Source organism: Alosa pseudoharengus, unplaced genomic scaffold (assembly GCF_046254945.1).
Source record: "Alosa pseudoharengus isolate Yale_2024_CS ecotype anadromous, Long Island Sound unplaced genomic scaffold, YU_APseudo_1.1 YU_APseudo_1.1_scf_19, whole genome shotgun sequence".
Lineage (NCBI taxonomy): Eukaryota > Metazoa > Chordata > Actinopteri > Clupeiformes > Clupeidae > Alosa > Alosa pseudoharengus.
Window position 1 is genome coordinate 25,997,654 of NW_027468657.1, and position 23,769 is coordinate 26,021,422.

The window sequence follows — 23,769 nt, forward strand, 5'->3', positions numbered from 1 at the left end:
AGAATGGCCACAGTAATCAGGATATTAATCCAAATGAGTGACTGGTCAGAAGATTTCACAGGATTTACTCTGCAGCCTCCTTGCCCTGAGAAAGAGAAATTGAAGAATGAAATGAAATTGAGTATTAACATATGATGGCTTATAATATGTTAAAATATGGCAAATTAGATTTACCTTTCCAGAATCACGGCTCTTTGCTCTCATCTTGTTGACCTGGGATTCAGCAATGTCAGCACGCTCCTCAGCCTCCTCCAGCTCATGCTGAACCTTCCTGAACTTAGACAGGTGGGAGTTGGATTGCTCCTCCTAATAATGAGAATATATGTTTGAGTGCAGAGGCTTCTATTTGTGTCTATGAAGATTCATTTAGGGTCCAGGTGATAGTAGTTCTTTAAAAAAAGTTCAATTTGAAAACACTGGAGTGAAAGGACTAAGAGATACAACATGTTTTGGTGTTCATCCTGTTGCATTAATTACAACCGATGATGGTGTTTGGAGGAACCAAAAAGTTGTTTATCTTTTATTATTTTTGGTACAGTGTTTTCAAATTAGACTATCATTTTTATTAATATGAAAGGCAATACGTTTGACAATATAGGCAACACAAGAAACAACTTACAGCTTCCTCAGCCTGCCTCTTGTAGGCTTTGACCTTCAGCTGCAGCTTGTCAACCAGGTCTTGCAGTCTGTTGACGTTTTTCTTGTCCTCCTCAGTCTAAAAAGAAAAACAATCTGTCAATCATTGTCCTCCTCAAGATAAATGCTGTTCAATAGTGGTTAAACAAACTTTGTACCTGGTAGGTGAGCTCCTTCACTCTCCTCTCGTATTTGCGGACTCCCTTGACAGCATCAACACCACGTCGTTGTTCATTCTCAACCTCACTTTCCAGCTCACGAACCTTTACATAAGCAAGATTTTCATTTCACAATGTCTTCATTTTATTTATTACATTATGAATATCCCACCCAAGTTTAATCACTTACCCTGGACTCCAGTTTCTGGAGTTGTTTCTTGCCACCCTTCATGGCCAGATTCTCAGCCTCATCCAGGCGGTGCTGCAGATCCTTCACAGTGACCTCCAGGTTCTTCTTCATCCTCTCCAGATGAGAACTGGTGTCCTGCTCTTTCTTCAGCTCCTCTGCCATCATGGCAGCCTGAATAATGGGAAATTGTGTTTTAAATCACACAAGCTAAATACAGTATTTAGCTCATACAGTACTAGTTCAAAGCAAAACATTGCTTACATCAGTGATGGCTTTCTTGGCCTTGTCCTCAGCATTCCTAGCCTCCTGGACGATGTCATCAACCTCACCTTGGATCTGAACCAAGTCTGCCTCAAGCTTCTTCTTGGTGTTAAGCAAACTTGTGTTCTAACGTTAAGAAATAATTTAAAATAAGTTATATGGTGAAAAATATTTTGAAAGAACTGCGGTTACAATTGAAAATACTTTTTTTTTTGGTAAGAAAAATATATCCCCACCTGAGAGTGCAGGAGGCCAACACGCTCACTGGCATCAACCAGCTCCTGTTCAGCCACTTTGCGGCCTCTCTCTGTCTGCTCCAGAGCAACTCTGAGCTCCTCAATCTCAGCCAACATCAGGGTGTTCCTGCGCTCAACCATGGCAACCTGCTCCTTCCCATCTTCTTGTCCTCTGACAGCATCATCAAGGTGCAGTTGGGCATCCTAATAAAAAAAAATATGGAATGACTTAAGATGTGCTATACTACCAAGAGAGAGTTCAGACAAAATCATATACAGTATCAATGTACAGTAATATTGATTTATGGACATTGTTGAACTATTAAACAAATAGTAATTATGGTAAGGTAGGATCCTTGTACTGCTTTATTGCGTAACTGACCTTGAGTTGACCCTGCACATTTCTCAGTTGTTTCTGGGACTCAGCAGCCTGGCGGTTAGCATGGCTCAACTGAATCTCCATCTCATTGAGGTCTCCCTCCATCTTCTTCTTGATTCTCAGGGCATCATTTCTGCTCCTGACCTCAGAGTCCAGAGTGCTCTGCATGGAGTCGGCTATCCTCTGGGCATTCCTCTTGATCTGCTCCATCTCCTCATCCTTCTCTGCAAGCTTCCTGTCAACCTCACCCTTGATCTGGTTGAGTTCAAGTTGGACACGAAGAATCTTGGACTCCTCATGCTCAAGAGTTCCCTAAACAAGAAAATCAAGAATTTTTAAATATAAACAGCATCATAATTTCCGTTTCTCACTGTGTAGGAAAGCCCTCCTGATTTTTTTACCTCAGCCTCTTCCAGGGCTGTCTGGATCTCAGTCTTTTCAGTCTCTACAGTCTTCTTGGACTTCTCCAGCTCATGGATGCTCTTTCCAGTTTCACCAAGCTGCTCAGTCAGATCCGAAATCTCTTCTGCAAATATGCAGTTATATTAAAGCAAACAAAATATTTTTTGAGTGGGATATGTATTGGGTTGTTTTTGACTCACGTTGCAAATTCTTGCTTTCCCTCTTCAGGGTCTCAAGATGGTCAAGAGACTCCTCATAGGAGTTCTTCATCTTGAACAGCTCAGTGCTGAGAGAACGAGCCTCTTTCTGGGCACCCTCCAACTCGGCCTGACCCTCCTCGTACTTTTGCTTCCATTCTGCCAGGACCTTTTAGAAAGAGTTGTTGTTGTGAGGCTATACTTATTCACTTACATTCAGGGATGTAGTGGTACAATAAGAGGTGGGTAAACTATGAAATCTGTGATCACGGTGAGGTGGACTACGCCATGCGGTGTCAGATTTTAAAAAAAGGTATTCAGAACATGTCTGATGATGGCGAAGGTTATTGTACAATGTTTATAACAATGCCAGTGGTATTAAATGGTTCCTAGAGTGTTGATGAGCGTACATATTGGGCATGTGGATAATAAAGTGTGATTTTTGAATGTTAAAAGTTGAAATTGGTGAATAAACCCTTTTGAGAGGTGGATAAACTCTAAAAAGAGGTGGATAAACTCTATTTCTGACATTTCAGAGGTGGATAAACTGTGTACTTGCGTTTAGCCTCCACTACATCCCTGCCTACATTCCACATCTGAATGATGTGTTGGAGGTATTACCTTGTCAAAGTTTCTTTGCTTCTTGTCAAGGTTGGCAGCTAGACCATTGGCTCTCTCCACATCAATCATGAGGTCCTCAACCTCACCCTGGAGTCTCTGCTTGGTCTTATCTAGAGAGGCACATTTTGAGTTGACAGCCTCAATTTGCTCCTCAGCCTCCTGGAGACGCTGGGCAAGCTTTTTTCTAAAGGAAAAAGCATCAGACTTAAGACAGAAAACATGATGATTTTTTAGAACGTTTTAGTGAACAAAATCCATATCCAAAACTGTTTTTGCATCTGTAGCACATACTTGGACTCCTCAAGCTCCTCAGTGCGCTGGATGGCATCAGTTTCGTACTTGGTCCTCCACTGAGCAACCTCGCTGTTGGCCTTGGACATGCCACGTTGAAGCTCAGCCTTTGCTTCCTGCTCCTCCTCAAACTGCTCCCTTAGAAGGTCACAGTCGTGGCGAGCCGACTGAACAGCATGAGCCAGGGCATTCTTGGCCTGTTAACAAGTAGGGGTGTTTATGAAAGCTTTTCCCCAAATGTGACTGATGTAATCCAATTTCTTAATTTCATGCTTAGATATCAGTACCTTGACTTCCTCTTCATTCAGTCTCTTCAGCTCCTCAACTTGCTGAGTGAAGGCCTGCTTGCTTCTGGTCAGCTGAGACACAAGAGCATCTTTCTCCTCAACCTGGCGGCCAAGCTCACCATTTTCAGTCTGAAGTCTTGCTCTCTGACCACTGAGGTCATTGACCTGACGGGCAGCCTCATCACTCTTGGCCTTGATTTCACTGAGTTGGTCCTCAAGGGTGCGGCACATCTTCTCCAGATTTCCCTGTTTATGAAAATACCCATTAGTAGCAAAAAGTTTATTGTAAGTTGGTTTGTTTAAAAGATAACATGAGGGTAAACATCTCATCAACCTTAGCTTTAGCAACAGCCTCCATGTTGCTGGCAAGATCATCAATTTCCATCTTGTATTCACTCTTCTCCTTCTCAAGCTTCTGCTTGACACGTTGGAGGTTGTCAATCTGCTCTCCCAGCTCAGCCACACTGTCTGCCTGCTTCTTACGGAGAGCTGACGCAGTGGCTTCGTGTTGAAGGGTGGACTCTTCAAGGTCACGACGCAGCTTCTGGAACTCAGCCTCACGCTTCTTGTTCATCTCAATTTGAGCAGCAGTGGCACCACCAGCCTCCTCAAGCCTTTCACTGATCTCCTCAAGTTCCCTGGAGAGATCAGCTCTCTGCTTCTCAACCTTGGCACGAGCTGCACGCTCAGACTCAATCTCTTCCTCTAGTTCCTCAATGCGGGCCTATTGAAAAAAATATATTATGTTAGTACAACAGAAAACTGCAAAAACACTCAGAGTTTGAGTTGGTGGAGAATAATTAAACCTGAAGCTCCTTGATCTTTTTCTGTAGCTGAGCACCAAGCGATTGTTCATCTTCAATCTTACTAAGAAGTTGACTTGTTTCAAAGTCCTTCCTGATTAAAAAAAGATTGAAGAAAGGAAGAATCATTTTTGAAGTTGGCTGCATACATGGGAATAGAACAGTGATATTTTATAATAAATAATGCCTTTACTTCTTTATCTTCTCCTCTGATTGCTGCTTGTCATTCTCCAGATCCATGATGGTCTCCTGGGCCAGCTTCAGGTCACCCTCAAGCTTTCGCTTGGTTCTCTCAAGGTCCATACGGAGCTTCTTTTCTTGCTCCAGGGAACCCTCAAGCTGACAATTTAAAGTGTGAGGTGAGTATGTGGTAAATGGTCAAATTTCAGTGTGAGAAGTTGTCAAATGTTGATTCTTTTGTACTTACATCATCCACTTGCTGTTCAAGCTTAGTCTTTGATTTGGTCAGAGTGTTGACTTTGTCTTCCTCTGCTTGAAGATCATCAAGAGTCTGCTGGTGGGCCTCTTGGAGGGCTTTCTTCTCCTTTGTCAGCTTAGCAATGGACTCATCCTGAGAGGCCATCTCTTCAGTTAGGTTCTTGACCTGCACATAGAAAGTTTTACATCAGTGAACAGTGTAAATAAGATACTACAGACTACATTGATCGGCCCTTTATAAATCCAGACCTTGTTCTCGGTGGCATGTTTCTCCTTCTCCACTTTGGCTAGGGTCAGCTCCAGATCATCAATATCCTTCTTGAGCTCAGAGCACTCATCCTCCAGTTTCCTCTTCTTGGCAGTCAGCTCAGCATTGATTTCCTCTTCATCCTCCAGTCTCTCGGTTGTCTCTTTGAGCTTGGCCTCGAGCTGGATCTTACTTTTGATAAGACCCTCACACCTCTCCTCAGCATCATTGAGACCCTCATTTCCCTATTGTAAATTAAAGATGGGAGCATGACAATATATCATTTGTATTGAAAACACAATGCTGAGACTGGGTAGTGGTATGATTGTGAATATTGAAATGGTACAATATACACTTACAGATGATACTTGCATCGCCAGGTCATTCCTCTCTTGCACCAGAGACACCATCTTCTCCTCTAGCTCCTTCTTCCTGGCTGTTGCCTTTGCACACTCCTCTTTGAGTTTCCCAAAGTTCTCCTTCATGTCGGCCAGCTCCTTCTCAGTTTCAGCACTTTTCAGCAAAGGCTTGATCTTGTAGTAAACCTTCATCCATGGCCAGGTCTTGACATTCATGAATGAGCGTATATTGTACTGGATGGTGTAGACAGCCTCCCTACACAAGAAGGGTGGTGAAATGTATCCTTAAATATAGGTTGTAGAATGACTGTATAATTACATGAATTGTGTAGAAAGAAGGGATGCGTCCATATCAGAATCGTATATGATCATTTACTACCAGATCATCGATCTCCTTCACAGTTCTACCTTTTTTTGGCTATGTTTCAGTCTGACTCCGTTTGTCTATGAACTAAGACACCAATAGCCTACATTAGACAGAAAGTAGCCTAATGGTTCATTCATAAATAAGTTTAGTCATTCGGTTGATACATAAAACATCTCCGTGAATTCAAACTCTCATAACATAATGAAAATGGAGAGATCCCGTCATCAGCTCAACTCTTATAACAGGTCTAATCAAATATAGACCGGAGGAGGCGCAGATGAAAAAATAGCATGAGAAACACTTGACACTTGAAACTCTTGTATTCATGCTTTACATTGTCTCGCCAACACCGGCATCTACCATTTTTGCTGTAGGCCTAGATCTGTACAGGCAACCGACGAGCAAAGCACAAAGGATATTAGGCACGAATAGGATGATGGTCTCTGTATTTTTAATTTTCCCTTCACTCTGCTCCATGGCAGCTGAAACTAAACAGTTTTCCCAGAAGACCTATTGCTTGATACCAAACCTATGGTTTGATACCATCACATGTCCATGACGATATCGAGATACTTTTGTTATTGTGATATTGTGAAATTGACAATATCGTTACATCCCTAGTAGGAAGTATAATGGGATCTTCTCAGACATATTTTTGAGAAATACATTTCATGTAGGGATAACGAGGCACACTTTACAATTAATAGGCCTACTACTCATACTATAGCAGTCTTTTAGACTTCTGAGTTCCTTTGATATACAAATTTACCTCCTTTCCATCATCTTTGAAAACTCCCTCCTCATCAGGTATGCACGGCAGAGAGCCTGAGTCATTGTGACCAGGGAAGCCAGTTTCTCATCTCGCATCTCCTCAAGGTCACCCAGCAGACCAGCTTTGAAGAACACCTGAGGGATGAATGAAAATATAAGCATCTATCTGACACAGAAAAAGCTGTGCTCTAGTTTGTACTCATGAGATACAGATAATAGATTGCATGAAACCTATCTACCTTTGTGTGTCCAAACATGTATTGCGTGTGATCAACATCAATGGATCCCAAGAGCTTCTCAGCAGCCTTCTTGTTATCAATGAACTGGCCGTCGGGGATGACACTGGCATTTAGCACTTTGTATCTGGACAGAATAAATAAATGTCCATATAGAGCATTACTTTTCTCCTCTATAAATGCAGTATTGAATAAGTGTAATACTTCATTGGCTTTCTCAGTTCACCTCTGCTTGAAGTCACCATAGAGGATTCTGCTTGGGAAACCTTTTCTGCAGATTCTGATACCCTCCAGCACACCATTGCACCTGAGCTGGTGGATGACCAGGAAGTTCTGCATATAACCTGTCAAATACATGTCATAAGATCTTCTATTCTCAATGTAATAACATAAATAATTCACACATCTTTATTGACTACCATACGCCCTTCACCTGGTTTCTTAATTTCATTTGGAATCAGACAACGCACAAAGTGTGGATGGGTGCTCCTCAAGTTGGTCATCAGTTTGCCCAAGTTCTCCTGTTGAGATAGCAAAGCTATTAAAACATCCCCTCACCTTTCTTTAGGATGATTGATGTGTTTGTTATTTGTTTAATATACATACCCTGAACTGTGATGACACTGTTTGCATGGAGCCACCCTTCTTCTTACCACCCTTCTTAGCGCCACCAGTCTCTGCTCACATACAAACAAGTGAAAAATTTGACTCTTGAGTTTACATGCACAGAAAGCTTATAGACTGGATATAGAGCTCAACATTCCCGCCCACCGCTGATTCTGGAATAAAGAATTCAATACAACTTATCAATTGACAACTGGAGTATAAGCCATAAAATCATAACTGTCCATGGTAGACTTAAAATCAGCAGTGACATGTCTAAGCGATTGTACATGCTCATATAGACATTAACATTTCATGGGGCATCAACCTTGTTTTGAAAAAAAACAAATATTTGCCATTTAACAGAAAAGTACTACACTACCCAAAATCCTAACATGTAAAAGCCTGTAAAAGCAGAGCCTTTGATTGGTAGAGATCACTGTTGCCATGGAAATGTTTATGCCACATGTCAGCTTGTTACTTGCTGGAATCAAGATGGATACTAAGAATGTCAGAACCGATGTGTGGCTGTCTGATGAAAACTGTTAAAAAGAAGCATGTTAAACTATCGTTAGGCTGCAAATGTTCGAATGTGTCAGTTCGAAAAGACTTATGGGAGGATAGTTCCTTCCCTCTGAAATGTAAATATGTACAGAGTCTTGTACCTTTGCCTTTTGTTTTTGTTTTTTGATCGTTTTTTGCCCAACATGAGCCACATTATAGCTGGTCAGTCTAAGTCAGGGTTTAAAACTTTTTATATATGGATTATTCCAGATGTCAATTGGAGAATGGGAAACTAAACTCTCTCGGAGGAGTGGTGGGACTGTTGACCTCTATTCCTGTGTTAGCTTTTACTTTATATAACTTTTTGTTACCCTCAACAACAGGTGGGTACAGGACAGGCAGGAGTTTAACTCCCGACTTCTGGTACAGCTGTATAACAGAATCGTTCAGTGGATCCTTGTTCTTGTCCAGCCACCCAGTAACATTGTAGTCCACAGTGCCGGCATAGTGCACCAGGGAGAAGTGGGCCTCAGCCTTGCCTTTGGCAGGCTTGGGCTTCTCAAAGGCCTTATTTTTGCCAAGATGCTGGTCATACAGCTTGTTCTTGAAAGTGGTGTCAGAGGCCTTGGGGAACATGCACTCCTCTTCAAGGATGGCAAAGATTCCCATAGGCTGTTGGAAAAATGAGCTTAGTTTTAAAAGTGGCTATTATAAAACAATACAAATCTAGCACTTGGCTCATTTGACTGATTAAAACTGACCTTCTCAATGAGCTCAATGCAAGCGGCTAAGTCCATGCCGAAGTCAATGAAATCCCATACAATGCCATCTTTCTTGTATTCCTCTTGCTCCAGAACGAACATGGTGTGGTTGAAGAACTGTTGCAGTTTCTCATTGGTGAAGTTGATGCATAGCTGTTCCATGCTGTTGTACTGTGATTGAAAAACAGTTTGTAATATGAATGTTCCCTACTGAAATTATTCTACATTGTGGTGTGAGTGAAAAATGGTGTAAACTTATGCTTACATCAAAAATCTCAAAGCCAGCAATATCCAGCACACCGATATAGAACTGCCTTGGCTGTTTAGTGTCCAACATCTGGTTTATACGAATGACCATCCACAAGAACATCCTCTCATAGATGGACTTGGACAAGGCCGAAACTGAGTTGTTGACCTGAAACAGAATATTTAAGCAGGGGTCATCCTATGCTCTGAGACCAAAAAGTAAAATGCTTATACGATAAAAGCAGGTCATTTTACTAATAGTAATTCTGTCCTAATACTGCTAAATGGTTTGTCATCTTAAGTGAACTTTTTAGTGACTAAAATAATACCTGTGGCACAGTCTGTCCCTTGGTGACATACTCATTTCCGACTTTCACTCTTGGGTAGCATAAAGCCTTCAGCATGTCAGCGGAGTTCAGGCCCAAGAGGTAACAGATTTTGTCAGCAGCTAAAAAAATGTGCAACAGTGAAGCATTTTGGTGAAGCATTTTGGTGAAATGTATAGCGACCAATTTCATACTCCACACTCCAAACAAATTTGGGACAACATACGAAACAAGTTTGTCCACCTCAGTCTCCTCTCCCTAGATCAAAACGTTTCTCCAAGATAGTGTTAGGTTAAAGGCTATATGTCTCACAAAGCTATCTGAGTGACCATTGTTTTGTAAATGTTTGTCTTTAAATTAATTTACCGTACTATTTGTACCCCGGTGCACACAGCAATGTGTTCTAGTAATACCCCGTCTGGTACAAATATCAGTGTATGCTATTTGCACCCCTGTGATTTATTCTGGCATATTGATCACACAATGTAATAATAATTAAAAAAAACAAGCAACATGTTTTTTTGTTGTTACGTAACAGGCTGTGAATAGCTCAGCTGTGTACTGTAATAGACACTCTGAATAAGGCATGCTGTTTGCATTAATGTATAGTTAGAAGTGGATGCTATTCGTACCTTGGTGTATATAGTACTGTATGCTATTTACACCCTGGTGCATGAACTAGCTAATTATTGCAATCAAAACTTCCGTTTGAGAACGGATTTCTCGTTCAAATTGCGCGCCTTCTCTCCTGAGAGGTTGATACACATGCACACTCACTCTGCCAAAATGCATCACACGGGAACCGAACCCTGGTCTCCCACATGTTAGCCCACATCTGTGACCACTGCACTATCCTCTTCAACATATAAATGGTGATTGCGGGTAAACTTATAGTTTATAGGCCTGAACGTCATATTCAGAAGATTTCTGTTAACTAACAAACTGATGGTTGTATGTGTTCACTGAACCAAGAGAATGAAAATAAAACACAACTTTTCAATCTTAAACTTAATCTGAACAGATATTAGTGCCGAAACCTTTCAGAATTCTTCACTTTCTGCTGACGAAAAAACGAATGTCCTCCATGTTTTTTGTGCACGTGAGCAACGTCTTTTTTTTGTTATGTCACAGGTGTGAATAGCTCAGCTGTGTGGCCAAGGCTATTCGTACCAGGGGTGTAAATAGACACTCCGTAACTTTAATTTAACATAAAAAAATGATCTCAATAACTAAGAGTACCTTGTAGTTATTACTAGAACTGACTGATTCAGTAGAGTGTTGTAACCTACTCTCAGTGCCATCAGGCTCAGCCTGCTCTTCGCGCTGCTTCTGCTTGAATTTCATGTTGCCATGATGAAGCACAGCACCAGTCAGCTTGTAAATGGTGACTTTCTCCTCTCCATTGAAACCCAGGATGTCAATGGCATCCTAGAATGATAAATGATTTGATTATTTTAATTGATCTTCAAGAAACTAAAGAGGGGAAAACCCATTATTTGAAGACTTACATCTGTGGCATCCAACTCCTCTTTGTCATTAATGCTCGCCACAGTGATCTGACCCTGACTGCACATTGGGAAGTCATAGGGGTTGGATGTGATGAGGGACATTTCTGTCGGGATTAAAAAAATAATTTACAAATTCAGAATTACATTTATTGATTGAACGTTTGGTGAAAACCAAAAACCGTACCTATAATTTCAGGCTTGTGGTTGGTCATCATCTGGAAGAAGATGTGGTAGCCTCTCTCATCAGGAAGCTGGAATGTCACTCTAGACTTCTCCAGCAGGTCTTTTTACGCAGGGAAGGATGTATTGTCAATTGATACATTTAAGGCAATAAAAGAACATTTCTACTTGGAACAATTATACTTACAAGTCTCAATATCAGCACTAGCCAGTTTTCCAGATGTGGCAAAGTGAATTCTGATGAATTTTCCCTGTTTGAGATTACATTTTGACATAACATGTATTCATTTAGCTCATGCTTTTAACCAAAGCAGGTTATACATGAGGAAAATACTCAAGTATTCAATAAATACATTCAGTAATAGACCTAAGAGTAACAATAAATACTGCCTTTACTAATAAAAAAAGCAAAAGATGATAGTGTAGAGGTTTAAGTAGACATTGGAGGATGTTTTAAAAAAGAGATATTAATAGATATAAAACAAAGTGCATGATAAGTTTGAGTTAAGACAAAAACCCTAAAAAGTTGATTCTATCTAAAAACAAAACAACAAAAAACATGTAAGAGATTAGATGATAAACTAAACTTACAAAACGTGAAGAGTTGTCATTCCTCACTGTCTTGGCATTACCATAAGACTCCAGCAATGGGTTGGCGGCAATAATCTGGTCTTCAAGAGAGCCCTGCAAGTCAATACATATATTGTCATTGAAGTTAATGTCTGTGTTGCTATGTGAATATTAGCCTATTAATATGCAAGTGGTCCTGTACCTTAATTATTCCACTGCTGCCGGATGATGCATCTTTCTTCCCACCAGCCACTGCAATTGTTGCAAAGTACTGGATGACACGCTTGGTGTTTACAGTCTTGCCAGCACCAGATTCTCCGCTGTATTAAACAGAAGATATTGCAATTTTTTATATCATAATTACAAAGTGTACCAGTAGAGTACATAGAAGATGATTTAGCCTTTTAATAATGTAAAACGTTTTAAGGGACACTTTGCATGGACACTTACGTGATCAGGACAGACTGATTCTCTCTGTCTGTGGGGAAAAATAGAGATTGACATGAATGGTTCATTTTACATAAATGAATCAAATATATAATGTATTATTCAGTGATGGATTTAAAACTGAAAGCATACCTTGGAGCATGAACTGAAATGCGTTGTCAGAGACAGAGAAGATGTGGGGAGGGGCCTCCACACGCTTCTTGCCTCTGTAGGCATCCACCACTTCTTGGTCGTATACTGGGAGCCACTTGTAGGGGTTCACAGTGACACAGAAAAGTCCAGAGTAGGTCTAGAATGAAGAAATTAAGAAGATAGTTTTCTCAGCTTTTCAAATTCATTTTATTTTCTTAATTTATTTAAAAGTGTAAGGCTTACGTAGATCATCCATGCTGCATAACGCTCTTTGAGGTTATACAGGACAGACGCTTCATTGAGGTGGGTCATCATGGCCATGTCCTCAATTTTGTCATATTTGGGAGGATTCAAGGGGAAGACTTCGTCATCCTTCACTGTCTTTTCCTAAAACCAATGTAGAAAACAGCTTTATCAAAGAGATGTATTCAAGAAACTTTCTGTGAAAATGACATTTTTACATCAGAGCAGTTTCAACAGCCTTGCTTAAAGTACCTCCTTGGTTTCAACCGTTTCAACGACGACTTTGCCGCCTTCCTTCTTTTTAATTGTACCCTTGACGTACAACTCCTCTTTATCAACCACAAAGCAAGCAGTCTTTGCATCAAAGGGCCTGGTTTGGGCCTCAAGTCTCTCCCTCTCGGGCTTACGAAGGTAGATGGCAGCTTTGCCATACGTGGCCATATCACCGTCCCCCATGGTTGCTGGTTACTGCATTAATCATAAACATGAAGAGCAGACAGTTTCAACATAAAATGCTTTGCACAATCAGACATGTACAGATACGGTACTGTAAATAAAGTGGTTGACAGTCATTAGGGGACAAAACATGTAGGGATCTTATCAAAAGGGGACACAAACTGCGCAATGCATTAAAAAGTCAAATACAACACAGTATTTTGATATCTAAATAATAATGGAACCAATTTATGTACTGCATCATTGTCCTGAAATGTAATCTTATCCCCATCGTACACATTGAATATACACACATATCCAGATATCAATGAATTAGGCGGGGATCACATTAACCAGCGGCAAGCGGCAGGTTTCCTTTTGTTATCTATGTTTCGGCCGTGGAACGGTGGCAAAGCTGGCGTAACGCTAGCGCTGAACTAGCTGAGCATTGAACTTGGTTCAGCTTTCAAAGCGCAACTTAAGCATATTCAATTGACAAACCGTTTGTGTTGCATAGGAACAAGATAAAACTTATTATGGTCTGAGCGTTGCGTTACGTTTGCCGCTGCCGCTTGCCACTGGCTGATGTGATCCCCGCCTTATGGTGGAGGGTGGGGATGTTTAAGCTTCCATTTAAGACCTGTGAAGTCCTTAGAGTCATAACCAGTGACATTGGGTAATTAATGGTGTAGGCATATTGGACATAATCTGCATAGATTGAATATTTCTATACAAATAAGACCTGTGTTGTAGCAATAATCAGTAAATGCCCTCAAAAGATTTACTTTACTAGAATGCAAGTATCTTGTTTTAATCATTTAGCTGTTCAGATAAATCAGATGTACTGTAAATCAGATGTGCCTTACCTTTTCCTCCCAAAAGAAGATAAAATTTCCACAGTTGTTATGAGTATCTAAAAATGATAAATACATAGAAAGACACGTATTTTAGTATATCAATACATTTAATGTAGTAATCTTAAGTTCCTTAAGATCCTATCTGCCTGTCTGTGAAAGCAAGGAAAGACTTACTGTGCACTGGACCCCCACCTTTTGCAGACCTCCCTGCAGGTCCTTATATTGGCTGTATTCTGTCAACTAAGCAGAGCTCTAATAAGGCAAGGTGTGTTTGAATCTATTTAAACATCACCTCAACCTCACTGAGACATACAACAGCAGACTAGATGGTTTACCTCAAATTAAGGGGCCATAATTAAATTTAAATAATTGTTTTTTATTAATCACTTTGTGAAATAGTTTTTTGTGTATTTCAACTGATTAATTTATGGGATACATTACGATTTGATATCTGGAGATACATTAGGATTTGATATCTGGAGATGCTCATTATGGTCAAATCTGTGACTATTTTTAACTGAGCAGAAAACAAAACTGCAAAAAGAAGTTAAATGAATTGGCACATTGAGTAATGTTGTCTATGAATATGTTTTCACTATGAACATAGTATCAAATGCAATTGTTATCATAAATCATAATTAAAGTGCATTGTCTGCCCCATGAGTCTGTTTGTCTATGTCAGGGGTTCCCAACCTTTTTTGGCAGGTTTCCCTATTCCCTGTAACAAAACGTTGGTGACACCAATCATGTTTGGCTAACTTTGTGAGTCTGGTTGTTTTGCTACTTTTTTAGAAACGTAGATCAAACATGATTATGTCAATCAAACATCTCATTCAGGCTGTTTGTTTTAACATAGTCATATTGTAATGAAGGATCAGATTAGTTACTTAACTTGGATATCATGGGGGTTTTAATATATTTTTTATATTAACCCTTGTAAGGTGCTAATGTTTTTGTTACTCAGCCAATGTTCAAGGGTCTGGTGGACCCACCACATTGTAATGTTTTTAATCAATACAGCCATAACAATTTATCTAAAAATACTTATCAGGTGTTTACTTTAGCTCAATTACCAATGACATACATGTAGACATCATTCATGGTTAATATCTGCCATTTACCCCTGTGAGACATCATATCCCATCAGCGTGTTTCCCAATGTAATTAATATGTCCTATTAATGTTCTGTATTCTATTTATGCCCACCATGCATACATAGCATGTGTCACTAGTTTTGTTTTGGCAGTGAGTGAAGCAGCAGCATTTTAGGGCAACATTCCAAAAGTGAAGAGCACAGCAGTTTTACTACTGGTGTTCAGTGACAGATTTCTTGTACGCTCTCTGCCTGGACACACTGCACTACCAAATGTGCAAAATGGACATCACTGTGAAGAAATTGAAGCTTAATGTAGGTATCAGAAGTGAAGCAATAATTTCCTCTGTATTCTTCTTTAACCTTCTGACACTATTTAAATACAGTACTTGTTACCCTTTTTCAGGCCTTTTGGCCAATTTTTTATGGTGTCTCTTCAAATATGTGCAACCAGTCTCTAGCTCCCATAGTTGAAACACCATAATTGCTGTCCTATTTTATATATATATATATATATAATGCAGTATATATACAACAAATTATTCATACCCCTGGCAAATATTGATTTAATGTTGGTTTTCTCTTGACCAATACGTTTGTTCTGACTGGAAAGTACACTGCCACATGCCAAATAATTGTAAGACAATGTGGTAGAAACATGGACTCATACAAAGAAGCATGTTCATCTTTTACATTTTTTTTTTAATGAAAAATGGTGTCCAAAATTATTCATACCTTTTTTTTTTAAATAATCAAGGGAATCATCTTTATTTGGCATCACAGCTTTCAAAATGGTTCTCATAATACCTACCAAGCCTCTCCATTTCTCCACGATGATTGTACACCACACCTTCTTAGCAGCAATCCGAGTTCTGAGGAAGGAACGATTCTTGACTCGGGCCTTGTGCTCACTTTTTTATGAATTCAGGTCTTGACTCTAAAATATTGATATTATTTATTGTTCACCATTTGTTTCCTACTTTGGCTAGATAGATAGATGGCTGATCTTTAATGCAATATCTACCCAAGTATACAGATGCCCAGCAACCATTCACCCAATGTTCCAATGGCACATTCTGTTTACTAATCTGATATAATTTTAAAAGGCTAACTGTGAAAATATTGGAGAACCCTTTTGCAATTACGTAAGCACATCATGTAATAGATAGATAGATAGATACTTTATTGATCCCCAAGGGGAAATTTAAGGTACCGGTAGCAGACATCACACACAATACAAATGTTGGTAACACTCCATAATAAGGTGCCATAATAAATAGCAAACTAGTAATTACCTAACCCTTTGTTAATTGTTACTAACATATCTATTTGGTACAAGTTAATAGTTTTTTCATCATTAATTAAATATTAGTTGTTTGCATAAAACTGTATGTTAATGCTTTAGCAAATCTATTAACTAATATTGCATTAATATGTGATTACTAATTAACAGTTACATCTTACATCATTTAAATGTTTAATGTTTATTTGCAAACTACTGTATATGTTAATAGAAAAGTTAATGACATATTATTATTTAACTAATTGTTATTAAACTGTGCTTCTGCCTATCCCAATATGAACCACTCTCCATAAGACCCTTACAATAGATAGATAGATACTTTATTGATCCCCAAGGGGAAATTCAAGAAAAAAACATGGAGCTACCTTGACATGTTGCCACTGTTGTCAGCGCCGGAACCGCTTGCAATAAAGTTGGCTAAGCTTAATTAATATATTAGTGGTATATAGCTATAAGCGTAGGGTCCTTATAATAAAGTTGGTTAAGCTTAATTAATATATTAGTAATATATTACTATCAGTATGGGGGACCCTTATAATAAAGTTGGTTAAGCTTAATTAATATATTAGTAATATATAGCTATCAGTGTGGAGCCCCTTATAATAAAGTTGGTTAAGCTTAATTAATATATTAGTAATATATAACTATCAGTATGGGGGACCCTTATAATAAAGTTGGTTAAGCTTTATTAATATATTAGTAATATATAACTATAGTCAGACAGTGAAGGGACTGAGACCAAAACTGGCTTATCACATTTATTCTTTTAGGAAAAGTTAAAACAAAACAACAAGTAGTTGAATGGGCTATATTACATGCATTCCTATACCATCACTGTCAGCCCTACTAGCAAGGGAGACATGGAATGTTCAGGTGCACAGAACGACAGTTTATTAATATTCTGAGACTCACTAAACACTCACAGACGTAGACCATACGGAGGTAATGCATAAACATAATGCTAAACTAAATGTACATTCATTTCCTGCTAGACTGAATTGCACTTTCCATGCACACTAAGCTAAACTGCTTAACTACACTGAATGCATGGAAAGTTGCTAGCGGAGTTTACAGCTAGTCACGTTAGACTCAGTGTGTATGAACTCGTGGTCATAATGAAAACATTAATAAACGTTCTCTAAGTCGCTAGAATTGCACCCAAATCTTAAAAATACATGTAAAGTAACATAATACAGTTGGTATATCAAAGTTTTCAACTTAAACAACATTTCACAGTTACAAAAGTGGGGAGTGCTTTACACAGTCAACCTACCCAATGCAAAGCATACCGCTTCTGATCGGCTATGGCAACAATACAAGGACAAAACGCAGCAGAACTGCAGTATAGCGTTTCTCCAAAGGGGGCTCCAAAACACCAATATCAATAAAGCTGCTTAATTACGGCGAAAATCACATACAAACACTAAACTACATTTCTAACTCTGTTACACCCCTCCCCTGAATTTCACCAAATCCAAGCAGCAACCAAATAGTACTTCCAAAGGCAAAGAGTACACTACTTTCAAAGACTAGACAGAGAGTCACCAATTACAGGACAGCCAACCACAAAGGTATCCAATAAGGATGAAGTGGAAGAAGAGGAGCGCAAACTCTCACACAACCAACCACTGGCAGTAGGGTGCCGTATGCACCCCACAAGACCATAAAGCCATAAACCATAAATTCCATAAATTCTCAACAAAGCTAATCATAAAAGCTAGATAAATAATGATATGTCATTAACTTTTATATTAGCATATAGTTTGTAAATAATAATAAATAAACATTTAACATTTAAATGATGTAAGAAATAACTGTTAATTAGTGCCAAAAATATATTTAGTTAACTATTAACATATATTAATACAATATTAGTTAATAGATTTGTTAAAACATTAACATACAGATTTTATGCAAACAACTAATATTTAATTAATGATGAAAAAACTATTAACTTGTGCCAAATAGATATTTTAGTAACAATTAACAAAGGGTTAGGTAATTACTAGTTTGCTATTTATTATGGCACCTTATTATGGAGTGTTACCCAAATGGGTTTTTTTTTACTTTTTATTTGTTTTGTTGTCTGTCTTGTATGTCTTGGTGTCACGGGTACCCTGGCGACTACGCCGCTCCGTCCTGCATTTTTTGTATTTGTTATTTTTTAAATGTATTTGTCATGTCTTGATGTCATGGGAACGCTGGCGACTACGCTGCTCCATCCGGCATCTTTTGTCTTGTTGTTATGTGTCTTGTTTGTGGAGTGCTTTGGGTTGCACTCTGTGCATGTTAAATGACTTGAATAAAGTCTGGAAGACAGGGTCCTCACGGGGCTTAATTCGCCTTTGGCCAAATCTATCTTGCTGAATTGTTGTATATAACAATGTGTATTTCTACTGATTGCTGGGATGGGGGGGATAATAACTAGATGTACCGCATAGCGGTACAAAATATGACCGCCGCACAGTCCTGTACATCCATGCTGCGAAAAATAAATCATATTAATGAATTTGTCTCCATCTTCTACTCCATCCCCCACTCTTGAAACTTTTGTGTCTGCTTGTTGGGGGCCAAGCAGCGAAGCTGCGAAGGCACCCATTGCGTTACTAGCTTTTCCTATTATTACACTTCTGCCATTGGAGTCTATGGCAGCCCATAGAACGCCTGGCTAAAAAGTGCAGATTTTTTGGCAGAAAGTTTCGGGACACTCCACTGACCACTCAGTTTACGGACCTCTAAACCCAGCCATCTAGCGCCACCAACAGGTCAAAATCTGGCCGAAAATTGAATCGCTGAGTCTAAAGTTATGAAATTTGGTACACTGATTCAGCACTGTCCCATGATCACTCTCACCAATTTACAGAACTCTATGCCCAACAGTCTAGCGCCACCAATGGGTCAAAACTGGATTGCATTAACGCATGTGAAGATTGAACGGTGCATCCGATTTTCACAAATCAGGCACTGTTGGAATCCCTGGACCGACCTAAGTTCAATGACTTCTATTGCGTCACTTTCCGCCATATTGGACCTCCGCCATATTGGATTTAGTCCAAACTCTACGAAAAGTTTCAGCGTTCCCAAATTTCATCCGATATTCACAGAACTTGGCGGAGATGATCTTCTGCTCGAGCCGCACAAACAGTACTTGTCAGATTTTTCAATTTCATTTTTGTTTGCCCGTGACAGCCAATCAAATATGGCGATGAAGCGCCAAACAGGAAGTGGACTAACATCTCTGTGGCACTTTGAGTTAACATAACAAAACTCGATACCATTAGTCAGGACACTGTCCCAATCACTCACAGCAATTTATATGCATATACATTGAACACTCTAGCGCCACCACCAGTTCAATGCTGGACATGCGTTCATGCGCGTGATCCTTGACTCTTTTGTCTGATATTCACAATTGAGGTAGTGTCTGAATCCTTGGACCATACAGAGTTCATCGACCCCTATCCTATCACTTTCCGCCATATTGGACCTCCGCCATATTGGATTTAGTCCAAACTCTACGAAAAGTTTCAGCGGTTACAAATTTCATCCGATTTTCACAGAACTTGTCGGAGATGATCTTCAGACCGAGCCGCACAAACGATACTTGTCAGATCTTTTAATTTCATTTTTGTTTGCCCGTGACAGCCAATCAAATATGGCGATGAAGCCACCAAACAGGAAGTGGGCTAACATCTCGGCTATGCTTTAATGTATGAAGTCCAAACTTGGTACAGGGACTTGGTATCTGATTGTGAGGACGCACTAGGAAATTGGCATCATGTGGCCTCTATAGGGGGCGCTGTAATACAGGAAGTGAGCTTGTATCTCAGCAACGCTTTGGTGTACAAAGTCCAAACTTGGTATAAGGACCTGTTACCTGATTATGATGACGCACTAGGAAATTGGAATCATTTGGCCTCTATAGGGGGCGCTGCAATACAGGAAGTGAGCTCCTATCTTAGCAACGCTTTGATGTATGAAGTCCAAACTTGGTACAGGGACTTGGTACCTCATTGTGAGGACACAGTAGGAAATTGGCATCATTTGGCCTCTATAGGGGGCGCTGTAATACAAGAAGTGGGCACATATCTCAGCAACGCTTCGTTGTATGAAGTCCAAACTTGATACATGGACATATTAGATGATTGTGAGGACATGCAAGGAAAGTGGTCTCATTTGACCTCTAGGGGTGCTGTAATAAAGAAAGTGAGCTCACATCTCAGCAACACTTTGGTGTATGAAGTCCAAATTTGGTAGAGGGACATGGTAGCTGATTGTGAGAACGCACAAGGACATTGGTGAAATTTGGCCTCTAGGGGCGCTGTAACAAAGTAAATGAGCTTATTTCTCAGCAATTCTTTATCCAATTGCAATCAAACTTGCTGTGAGTGCTTGCTCATGGCATGGCAATGCCATTCCTGCTATAGCGCACTGCTTGGCCCCCACATTGCTGCTTGCAGCTATATTTTGGAATGTCTGTTTGCGGCCGCACACAAAGTAGCCTACTGGCTACATTTTATTTGGTAAAAGCAGCAGCATAATGTATTTATTTATTTATTATTAAACAAAACAATCCCTGTCAGTTCCATGCAGTTTTCAACAGCTATCAAGAAGAGAGGTCATGTCATGGATTTTTGTGAATGTTTCTTCTTCTACATATGCATAAGTTTAGTCATCTAGTTCATATGATATTCAGCTTTATTGTCTATGCACAAATTAAATACCAGTAGTCTAAAACAAAATGCAGTTTTACCCAGTGGTGCAAATAACTGACATGTCCAAAAGGGCATTCATGAAATGCTTTGCTAGACAGTTCATACACATCTTAATGGGCCAAGTTGAAAAGCTACTGTCCGTTTGTTTGTGCAAATAATAGGCTGATTTATGTTCTAGTGCTGCCACTAACGACTAATTTTCTAACGACTAATCTTTCGACAAATTTTTTGATTAGTTGACTAATCTAAACGACAAATTTTTTAAAAAGTGTTTGTTATTTTGTTGTGTCTTTTATTTTGAACTCAACTAAAGGGAAAACGTAAAATATATATCACCCTACTTTTGTTAGAAGCTGTATTACTGTAAGTAAACTGTTCAAAAACATTATGTATAAAAAAAACACCCATTTAAAATGCTACTTCAGATCTAATGTCAGACCTTTGATAGACTTTATTTGTATGCCAGTGTTGCCATGGACATAGACAACTTCTTTGACCTGTGGCCCGGTTATGGCATACTTTGGGGTCATAGGGCCCACCTACATGAAACCCACCTCCCATCAAATTATCATTATATCACATCACAATTATTATTGTTATGCTATATTGTTATACATGCACTTCAAAGCAGCCAGTGTTTAAAGAGCTAACATTGTTCACAAAAAGTTTGTGAAAATATGCACATCAGAGGACTGCTTTACTAATGAAAATATAATTACAATAGTTCCATTGCTTTTGCATGGTTGCATGATAAATACTTCTCAAAACAACAGCAATTATGTCATCGTTTTGCGATGTTTCCCTCATGCAAGCATCATACACTGGTAGGCAAATGGAAAGAATATTGACATATTTAATTATGCCACAAACTTTTGGCCACGTTATTCAAATTTGACTATACAATACTCTAGATAGTGTATTGTAGTGAACTGAGCCTAGCTGGTTCATGACTGAACTCCCATAATGCTGTGCAGTGTATGTGTGTGTGTGTAATGTTGATGTTGGTTTTAGTATGAGTAATTGCGTTTACCTTGTCATGTATGTGTTAGTTGATATAGTCTTTCTTTATGTTGTACCTCATGTGTTTACCCCGTGTATTGTATGTGACTACCCTGTTTGTGTATCGTGCTTGTTTAATTGACCTCCTTTGTGTTGCCTGTGTAATGACATTCGTGTGTTTTGGTGCATAAACAATAAAACCATTCTGAGACAACTTTGCAGTTGAGAAAGCTGCAACTGATGCCCTGGCGATGATGAGTTTCCTGCCAAGACGGCTCTTCGACAGCGCGCTCGCCCATGGCCACCTGCTGGGCCCAGCAGACGGAGCCAGCCTGCAGCGTGACCGTGACGAAGAGACCCGCCCCCGGCCACAGGAGGAAACGAACCGGGCTGATGGCAGCATCCCACCACTTGAACCCGCTCCACACGGGAGCGATGGAAACCGGCCGGTCCCCGGTGCGACGGCGGCGGTAGAAGGGCGCCCCAGCGTAAAGTTGCCCCACTACAATGGCGAAAGGCCGCTGGCGACATACCTGGTACAGGTCCAGCTGGCAGATGAGCTGAATGGCTGGTCGGCGGAGAGAACAGGTGTACAGGTGGCGTTGGCTCTGGAGGGGGAAGCGCTACAAGTATTAGAAGACCTGCCACCGGCGGAGCAAGTAAGCTGGACCGCAATCGAAGCAGCTCTGCAACGACGATTCGGCCAGAGAATCTTCATCAGCGATGCCAGAGAACAACTCGCTTCCAGACGGCGGCACAAGGACGAGAGACTGGGCAAGTTCGTGGCTGACCTGCAGCTGTATGCCCGGCGGGGCTACCCAACGTACAGCCAGGGTCTACATGAAGAGATGGCACTGGAAGCGTTCGTGCGAGGCATCCACCCAGAGCGGCTAAAAGAACACCTTCGCCTGAGCGCCCCCAGCTCGCTGTCTGCGGCCCTCGCGGAAGCCGAACGGGTGGAAAACATCTTCCGCACAACAGAGTCGAGGCATTGCGTATGCCAGACATCGATGGAGGAAGACGGGGAGGAACTGGAGGTGACGCGGCAGACCACGGCACAGCCACCACAACGCCGCCCACGCGAGTGGAAGAGGCCGGCCAGCGGAGACGGATGCCACCGGTGTGGCGAGCCGGGACACATCGCATGGTACTGCCCAGCCCCGGCACCCCTCACGCTCGCGCCCCAGTTACTAGAAGAAGGTGGCACGGCGGGAGGGGCTATGGATTGCATACGGCTGGGCCGGCTCGTCCAAACCAGAGGACTGTATGTGGACTGCACACTAGACGGGACTCGGTGTCGCGCCTTGATCGATACTGGCTCCAACATCTCGCTTGTGCCCTGGTCTCTTACCCGGCACGCTGGTAGCCAGACCCAGAGGCTGGGAAAAGACAAAAACGCGCATCACAACAGTTACCAGAGAGCGAGCGGAACTGTATGGACAAAAAGTGGTGTGTGTGTGCATCAATGGTGAGACGGCGAGCCGCCGGCTTTGGTTGGCTAGCATTCAGGATGATTGCATTCTCGGCCTGGATGTGCTAGAGAAATGGGGGGCTGTGGTGGACATTTCCCGGTTCACACTACACTTGGGGACCAGCGTAGTGTTGCACACGGCGGGGAAAACAGAGCATGAAGTGCGGAGAGCTGGCGCGACGAAGAACTCTCCAACTCGCTCAAGCCTGCGAAAACAACAGGTCTCATCCAGGTCCGCTCGCTGAGGCCGCCACTGCTCAGCTCACGCCCACCACGGAGGAGCCAAGAGAGCGGGTTGAGCAAACACCACTCTCCACTCAGAGAGCGCGGCCATCTGTAGAGACAAGGCAAGCCGTAAATGAACTCTGCACTCATAGCTGTGAGGGGCTGAGTGAAGCACAGGGTAGCCAGGTGTGGAGACTACTAGCAGCGTACACCGACATCTTCGCCGCAAGAGATGAGGACTGCACCCGAACGAGCCTGATCCAACACGATAT

General features: G+C 40.9%; 1 protein-coding gene across 1 annotated transcript; it reads right to left on the reverse strand.

Moving 5' to 3' along the window:
• Nucleotides 1-12,855, reverse strand: LOC143132534 (myosin heavy chain, fast skeletal muscle-like). The gene is made up of 38 exons (XM_076292108.1): nt 12,652-12,855; nt 12,400-12,543; nt 12,157-12,313; nt 12,028-12,055; nt 11,780-11,897; nt 11,599-11,691; nt 11,195-11,258; nt 11,012-11,110; nt 10,828-10,931; nt 10,609-10,747; nt 9,323-9,441; nt 9,013-9,162; nt 8,748-8,918; nt 8,358-8,658; nt 7,486-7,556; nt 7,313-7,400; nt 7,106-7,223; nt 6,883-7,006; nt 6,642-6,778; nt 5,506-5,761; nt 5,149-5,391; nt 4,889-5,065; nt 4,655-4,800; nt 4,465-4,555; nt 3,993-4,382; nt 3,659-3,904; nt 3,372-3,568; nt 3,081-3,264; nt 2,463-2,628; nt 2,262-2,386; nt 1,864-2,172; nt 1,482-1,685; nt 1,246-1,371; nt 985-1,155; nt 795-899; nt 620-715; nt 175-306; nt 1-85 (listed from the first exon to the last, which is right to left on the reverse strand). Exons 1-38 carry the CDS (start codon nt 12,853-12,855, stop codon nt 65-67), a joined length of 5,814 nt encoding a protein of 1,937 aa, XP_076148223.1. The 3' UTR covers nt 1-64.
• Between the last annotated feature and the right edge of the window lie 10,914 nt (nt 12,856-23,769).

Bases quoted from the DNA above. Each gene is read 5' to 3' on its own strand.
- LOC143132534 (XM_076292108.1), bottom strand. From the start codon at position 12,855: ATGGGGGACGGTGATATGGCCACGTATGGCAAAGCTGCCATCTACCTT. The intron at 4,383-4,464 runs GTTTAATTATTC...TTTTTTCAATAG, and splicing joins AAAAGATCAAGGAGCTTCAG to GCCCGCATTGAGGAACTAGA. The intron at 1,372-1,481 runs GTGGGGATATAT...TCTTAACGTTAG, and splicing joins TTGGCCTCCTGCACTCTCAG to AACACAAGTTTGCTTAACAC.